Source organism: Mercenaria mercenaria, chromosome 13 (genome assembly GCF_021730395.1).
Source record: "Mercenaria mercenaria strain notata chromosome 13, MADL_Memer_1, whole genome shotgun sequence".
Classification (NCBI taxonomy): Eukaryota; Metazoa; Mollusca; class Bivalvia; order Venerida; family Veneridae; genus Mercenaria; species Mercenaria mercenaria.
In genome coordinates, this window is record NC_069373.1 from 45,455,423 (window position 1) to 45,463,693 (window position 8,271).

At 33.3% G+C, this 8,271-nt stretch overlaps 1 protein-coding gene across 1 annotated transcript; it reads right to left on the reverse strand.

Moving 5' to 3' along the window:
• Positions 1–4,042: 4,042 nt before the first annotated feature.
• On the reverse strand, positions 4,043–5,432 carry LOC123528482 (uncharacterized). The gene is made up of 2 exons (XM_053521689.1): positions 5,292–5,432; positions 4,043–5,144 (listed from the first exon to the last, which is right to left on the reverse strand). Exon 2 carries the CDS (start codon positions 5,142–5,144, stop codon positions 4,566–4,568), a length of 579 nt encoding a protein of 192 aa, XP_053377664.1. The 5' UTR covers positions 5,292–5,432; the 3' UTR covers positions 4,043–4,565.
• Between the last annotated feature and the right edge of the window lie 2,839 nt (positions 5,433–8,271).

Sequence of the window (8,271 nt, forward strand, 5' to 3'; positions counted from 1 at the left end):
AAGAACATTAATGGAGGTTACCTGCCAATCAGGACTGTCTACACAAGCTAAACAGCCAATTAGCTGTCTTCTGTCTGCACACTGAAGACTGTGGCCTGAGAAAACGTATGAAGAAGCTGGGAGTTGCAGAGAAAGCTAAATGTCAGTCCGGATCAGAGGAACAAACACATTCTGCAGAGCTGTTCCTATCTGGAAGAAGCACGCCAGAAAGTTTGGCCAACATACATCCCATTTGAGACCAAGTCGTGGAGAGATGCCAGCGACCTGCAGAATACGGTGCAGTTCATTGCCGCATCTAATCACAAGATATAAAACGGCCATAAGAAGATGAAAGGCAGTAAGGAAGTAAATAAGTAAATGCCAACTTTAAAATGAATTAACATCAAGTTATAACAAGTTATGTTTGAACAAAGAAATAAAATAACAGTGCTATCTTTTGCATTTATTACCTGAAAATGAATTTTAAACTTTAACACCAGGGCTGATCTAGACTCATGTCTTATGATATCTTCATTGTTGACATTGACACACATATATATATGTATGAAACTTCAAGGAATAACCATAAGATATTAATAATGACAAAATACCTTTAAACAATGAAAATTATTGCAAAAATGTTTTTTTTGCGATCTTTCACGCAATTTCACCTTTTACCTTTGATATAAGCTTTACCAATCACTGTTTTTGAAATTAGATCTGCATTACTGACACTGATGTACAAATAAACATAAGACAAAATTATTTTCAATTAAAAAAATGACAAGATAATTTGTAACGAAGAAGAAATCAAAAATGCTGTATTTTGATTTTTTATATGAAAATGACCTTTGCCCTTTAATGTCAGGTTTGATCTTGACTTATTTTTCATTATTATTTCAACAGTAATATTGTCAGTTGTATATACCTTAAAATGAATACTGATCAGTTTTACTAGTAGTGACAAAAAGAACCTACACAATAAAGGAAAATCATTGCAAAATTCTAGTTATTTTGCGAATTCTTACACAAATTTGACCTTTGACCTTTGATAATAGGTTTTCTTTTGGCTTATAAGAATAAGACCTACATTGCTGACCTTGCTTGACATGTATACATTAAAATACATTGCTAATAGTGAATTATAACAACAAGCTATTTTTGATCAAAGTAATGAGTAAGTATGGTACATTTTGTGATTTTGTATACAAAAGTGACCCCTGACCTCCAATACCAGGTTTGACCTTGACTTATTTTCTCTTCCATGACATCGTCTGACATAATACAGTAAAATGAACAAAGATCAGTTACTAAAATTACAAAACAAATACTTTTTAACAACAAAAATTATTACCAGGTGATATTATTGCAACATTTTACTCACTTTTTTGAACTTTGACCTTTGATATTATGGTTGACCTTGAATGTTTTGAAATTATATGTGCATACTAGACATCGCCTAACATTTATACATTAAAATGAACTGATATCATTGACTAATATTGCCGAAATGTTATCAACAAGAAGAAAAGTTAAAGAGCTATTTTTTCATTCTTTTACATGAAAATGACCTTTGACCCTTAATATCACATTTGAACTTGTCTGATTTCAGACGATATCTTTATTACTGACATTGTGGGACATATATACATTAAAATAAACCACGAGCAATTACTAATAATGATTAAAAGTAGCCTTTATATTTCAAACAGAAAGCTATTCATGCAATTTTTCACACAAATTTGACCTTTGACCTTTGATATAAGCTTTACCCTTGGCAGTTTTGGGGTTACATCTGCACTGCTGACTTTGCCTGACATAAAGACATTAACACAAATTAACTTCAGTGACTAATAATGTGAATACATATTGAACAGATTAAAAAAGTAAAGGTAACGTTTTTCATATTTTTGCATGAAAATGAACTTTGACCTTCAATTATCAGGGTTGACTTTGACGTTTTGCAATAAGATTTGCATTTCTGACTTTGGCTGATATATACACATTACATAAATAAAACTGAGTGACTTATGGTAACAAACTAATTTTTAAGAATAAAAATAAATTTCAAATATGCCAATTTTTGTGATTTGTACATAAATTTGACCTTTGACCTTAAATATCAAGTTTGTCCTTCATTCCTTCTTGATGAATTCCTTTTTCTGACATTGATTGACATATATACATTTAATGACAATAAGATAGTTACTGTAATTAAACAGTGAAAAAAACTGGTAGTCGTAAATTTTACCCTACCCCCAAAATTTTAACAAGTGAGTTTTACTTCCCCTATCACAAACATAAGTGAACAAGATATAGATAGGCACGGCTTTGACACTTAAGAAATGGGTTTTCATGGAGGATATGAAATATTGTTTCCAAAAATGTATAAACTTCTTTTGGCCTCAATTGTTGCAATAAAAGTCCGTGAGCTCTCGGACCAATAGAACAGTCCATAAGCTCGTATATAGCACAGTGTATTAGCTCATATATAGCATAGTCTATTAGCTCATATATAGCACAGTGTATTAGCTCATATATAGCATGGTCTATTAGCTCATATATAGCACGGTGTATTAGCTCATATATAGCAGAGTCTGTTAGCTCATATGTATCACATTGTAATAGCTCATATATATAGCACAGTGTATTAGATCATATATATAGCACAGTCTATTAGCTCATATATAGCAGTGAGTATCAGCTCATATATAGCGCAGTTCATTAGCTCATATATAGCACACTTTATTAGTTAAAATATAGCACCGTCTATTAACTCGTATGCATAACAGTCTGTATATAGATCAACCTATTGCATTATATATAGACCAGGTTATAAGCTCAGTAGGTGGAGTACAATGTGTCGCGGATTCTGCATTAGAGACTGATATAAGTGACGAAAACGTGTGAATATGTTCTTCACCTAGCACATCGTATTGATGCAAGAAAGTGTTATTTGCTCCTGAAGAACAATTCAGATCTAGTAATCTGTGTGTTATTAAATTGAAATGCTGTTAAAATAGGACTATTGCAACGTCGTACAATCAATCAATGAGCAGCTGGATGGGAGCAGTTGCTATGCAGAAGCAGGTGGACACTAATATAACGGTCTTGAACTTGACCGTGCTATGATATGTGCTGCATAGCTCCCTCCACAATCGGTTAGGATAGCAAAGCATACAAGAACAATTGTAATACCTCATATTCTTATATGTTGTAATAGCCGTAAGCATTATATGTATGTGTGGATGTGTGGATGTATGGATGCATGAATGTGTGTGTGTGTGTGTGCGCGTGTGTGTGTATGTGCGTGTGTGTTTTTTCTTCTTTTTTTCTGCATGTTTTTGTTAATTTTAACCAAAGGCATAGTGTATGCTAATTTTCCCTCGTAAAGTTTGTTGTTGTTGTTATTAAAATTTTAACTCTATAGTGGAGCAGTTTGAATATAGACTATGACTGATGAAAACAACACATATTGTTATAACTCTTTCACGCGTTACCTTGTAAACAAAACATCATGTCTATAAATATTTGTTAGTAACTGAAATATCAAGAAACATTTGGTAATTTAATTGTTAACGATTCGCTATAAAAATGCTTGTAACAGAGATGACAAAACAGAATTATCCTTTCTTACTTTTTATTGCAAACTTAACAAAATAAATAAATAATTTAAAAATAAAATTATAAACACAACAACTAAACTAAAAACAATGCAGTCAAATGATTACATGATATTCATGTAAAAACAATTATTGCACATTTGAGAGTTCACGTATAAAAAAAGTCATATTGCAGGAAAATGTACGAAATAAATATATAAATAAAAATCACATACTAATGATAAAACAAATTAATATGTCTTTTTAACAAGCTAATTTTCACAATATTTTCTACAAAACTCATAATTTATTGATCAGTTACACAAATAAATATCCATTCATGTCCCATTACACTTTCCTAAATGTTCATAACTAAACTTATATACAATGAAGACAATTCAATTAAATTGATATATACTTGTAAAAAACGTCCACATATTTTTCATGTTATAACACTTCTTTGAGCAATGTACATATATGTTTTGTGTGTGTAAAATAAACCCTGGTACATCCTAAAGAAAATACCCAGTAGTCCATCACAGTGAGATTATTTTTCAATAATAAACGCAACTAAATCACATCTCTGATTGTCAATTGTAAAAAGATAAAGATCAACCATACCAAAACTCCACTCCGTGTAGCTAATATAAAATCGGTGTAAAAAGCCGCTTCCAAAAAAGAAATAGATATAGAAATGTATGCGTCAACATTGAAAATTAAAAATGCATTGTGATTTCTGTGAAACGTGTTCCTTCACTGAACCCAGCGCATTCCATAAAATAATACCTAACATATTTTTATCATAACAATGTATTCTCAATTTTCACTAACGTTCATAACTGTACAGCTAAATTAATTATTAAAACCAGATGTAATTTATAATTGCTAAAAATGACCATTATGGTCTAACAATCATGTCCATAAACTCGGACAAAGAAGCCTTACTGGCAGTTACAGTATATTTGATTCTTTCGAGAGAACCATTTATCGTCTTGCCCATTCCGGTGTAGGTTGGTTGTCTGGTGCCGCTGTGGTAGCCTGTGGTGAATTTTCAGCGAGTCGTCTTCCGGCAGCTGTATATCCTACAACGTTTGTTATGGTTTCTTCCACCCATACGGAGTTTCCATTCCCGTCATGGTAGTTTTGTTCTCTTAATACTGTCAAACTCTCCGTTATTGGCACACACTCATGCATTTTGTTTGAGCCAATGGCGTAGTCACAAAGTCGCTCTGCTTGGAAGATGACGGCTGGATATCGCTTTGAGTCACGTGATTCGCTGTAGTACCAGGGACAAGTTGACCTTTTATAAACAGGGTCGTTCATTCCCGTAGAAACATGTTCCGGACACGTAAGGTCGTTATTAAAGTGTTGTTCACTGATGAATGCAAGTCCTGTTCGCGGATCATACTCATGTGTAAGCTGATTATTCATGAAGAACTCAACAGTTTCTGCTGACCGTTTGTGTCTCGTCGCATGTTTTTGGATCGGAACGCTCCTCGCGCATTGAAATAGCACGAAGCAGACGACCACAGCTAGGTTTTCCTTAATATAATTACAACGCATCTGAAAAGGAGTAAAATATTTATTTTTTCCTTGTCTTTTAATGGACAATTTAAAATATTTAACCATGTAAGCGAACAGGCATAATTTCAAGTAATGATATAAAGGTATTGTTTTAAATAAAAATAGAGAAATAAAAATGACACTTACAGTTTGTGAATATTCTTCCTTTGTTTTATTTAAAGAAATAAACTCTTATTTTTCCACACGGCTTAGTATATTTTTCTGTTCGTCTTATCGTGCAAAAGCGTAGCTTCTTTTTGATAAAACAGATTCCATGATTCTGATATTTATAATATGCCGGCCAGGGCATTTTCTCAGTCTAAAAATAACATCAAATATAGTCAGACATACCAAACCAGGAACTATTGTATAGGAAATATCGTATATATTAAAGTCCCCTCAATATTGCGGTTTATAAATATCTTCCGTTGTATGTGAACAAATTATAATTGATACTGTATATTTGTAAAATACTGTCGGAAATATCCGGTAATCGCTATATTTATTATCCACATGTTCTTCAAAATTTAATTTAGATAAAATATCCATTCAGTTTAATTAGACGTATCTGGATAACACCAGGCCGCAGCATTTTGAAACTTGTGCCACGAATCTAGCATTTAAAATTTTAAATAACTCCTAATAAATGATATTATGTACTTAATTTTCGTACACTAATTTTATGCAACTTTTATAAGAAAATGTATTGTAAACGTAATAGTCTTTTAACCTAATGTAGAGACGGATTACGAATCAAGCTGTTGTCAATAAAAGATATTCTGAAATGTCAGGTGATAATAATGTGACTTTCCTTTGTATGCTTCCTTCAGAACATGAATGAAAAAAAAAACAACAACAAGAAATCAAATCTTAAAATGCTGTTAGAGCGAGTGCATTCGTTGTATTTTGAACTAGACTCAATTACTTTAATTCCATTCCGAACGGATTTGAAACTTAACAGGCATCTTAAATGTTCACAGTCAAATTACGGATGCCCCATGTGGTTCTGGGACGATCTGTGTATGAAAAGAATTGGAACCACTGCCTTACCCTTGCATGATCGTAAGAGGCGACTAGTAGGGTCTTAACACTAGGTCTTGCTGTAACTCTGTGATTCCAGCAGGTATGCAAATTTTGATTCGATACCTCATGTTTTTATTTCGATGTAAATGAGATGTGAAACCAAAATGTGCAGTCCTGTTTGGCGCCATATAACCTATACTGTGTTGGTGCGCCGTAAAACCCAAATAAATAAATAAATAAATAAATAACAAATCACTGGTTTCTTGGCAGCTTAGTGAAATCATGGGTATATAAGTTAAATACTAACGCTGACTGTTAAAAAGGGGGGTTGCGTTAAACTCCAGCTAACCAAACCAAATAATTTTGCAATATTTGTTAAAAGGTTGTTGTTATAGGTACATCATGGTATATAAACGGTGGCAACTGGTAAAAATGAGGTGAAATGGCAAACAGGTTACAGGGACTATTTTCACGAATTTGACAAAATGTCCCCCTGTGATTTTAGCTTTGACTTTTATCTTTCTTTCTTCCTATTATGAGCAACCTACAATAGCATAGAAAAATTTCGTACTCTTCTTTGAAAAACACATGTATAAATTCATCAGATTTTTGTCGCATCAGTTTAATATTCGTAAAATTTTATGAAATTACCTCATAATGTTTTTTATGGCGTAATATGTAGGTGTTCTGCTTCAATTTAGATCACCATTGATCCGCTGAAAACCGGTTTTACGGGATGTGGGATGGCGTTTTTAAGTTTTAAAACAATTCATTATAGTATACAGGTAACTGATTTGGTTACCGGTACGATTTGTATGATTACTAGGAAGGTTGAGATTTTTGTATTTCAACTAAATGTTCGGTCTTTTAACAGCGGCGCATATATATTATCTAATCGACCAATCTTTACACTGTTACAAAATATCAGGTTTTTGTATTTTTGGGTAGAGATTGTGATATATTGAAATTTTGTTTAGAAATTGAGGTCAAATCGTATCAAATATTATGCCGTTGTCTTGCTAAATTTTGTACGCATGCGTCCGAAACCGTTTCGGGTTTGTGGAAGTGTGTATGCAAAATTACGTCCTCGTCTTTATATTTGGTGTTGATTTTATGTATTTACTGCAAATTCAGGTCCTATGACTACGTTCTCAGCAATGATGCAAATACATGAAATGTCTTCGAAGCGTTTTACGGTGAATTAAGGAGAGTGTAAAGAAAAAACAAGTATCCTTGGTTCTTTTACAAGGTCCGTGTTTTCTGCTAAAAGGTGGACCCTGTTATACCCCTTTATTTCTTTATGTCATCGAAAGGTACTATGTCAAAGTCTCAACTGTTGTATACAAACCTGCACAGAGGTAGGACAGTCATGTCGATTTGAAGAACGTTCGTATCTTACTTGGCGAAATCGTGGGGAAAACAGACATACATTGACGCAGTCACTAGGAATTAAAGATGCTGAGCATGTTGTTATCCTTATTACGGGTTTCAAATATTTCTGTTTAAATATAATAAGAAATGGCGAATTCACTGAGCTCCCTACCATTTATCATTTGGTACACATATATATATCTAATCGACTATTTGACACCTGTTACACATACCCAATTTATGGTTGAGTTTGTGATATAGTGAAATATTGTTTAGAAATTGAAGTCAAATCCTATAAAATATGTATGCGTTGTGCCTCAAATTTTGATACGCATGCGTCCTCATTCCGTTCTCGGGTTGCGGGGCTTGGAGTGTGTATGCAATTACGGCCTCGTCTATATATTTGGTGTTGATTTTGTGTAATTTACTGCAAATTCAGGTCCTCCATACTACGTTTCAGTATGATGCAAATACATGAAATGTTCTCGAAAGCGTTTTTTTACGGTGATTAAGGAGAGTGTAAGAAAAACATGTATCCCTTGGTTCCTTTTACAAGGTCCGTGTTTATGCTAAAAGTGGTTGGACCCTTGGTTATACCTTTAATTCTTATCGTCCTAAGAAAGGTACAACCTGTCAAAAGTCCTCACAACTGTTGCTATACAAACTGCACAGAGGTAGACGTCATGTCGATTTTGAAGAACAGTTCGTATCTTACTTGGCGGAACGAAGTCGT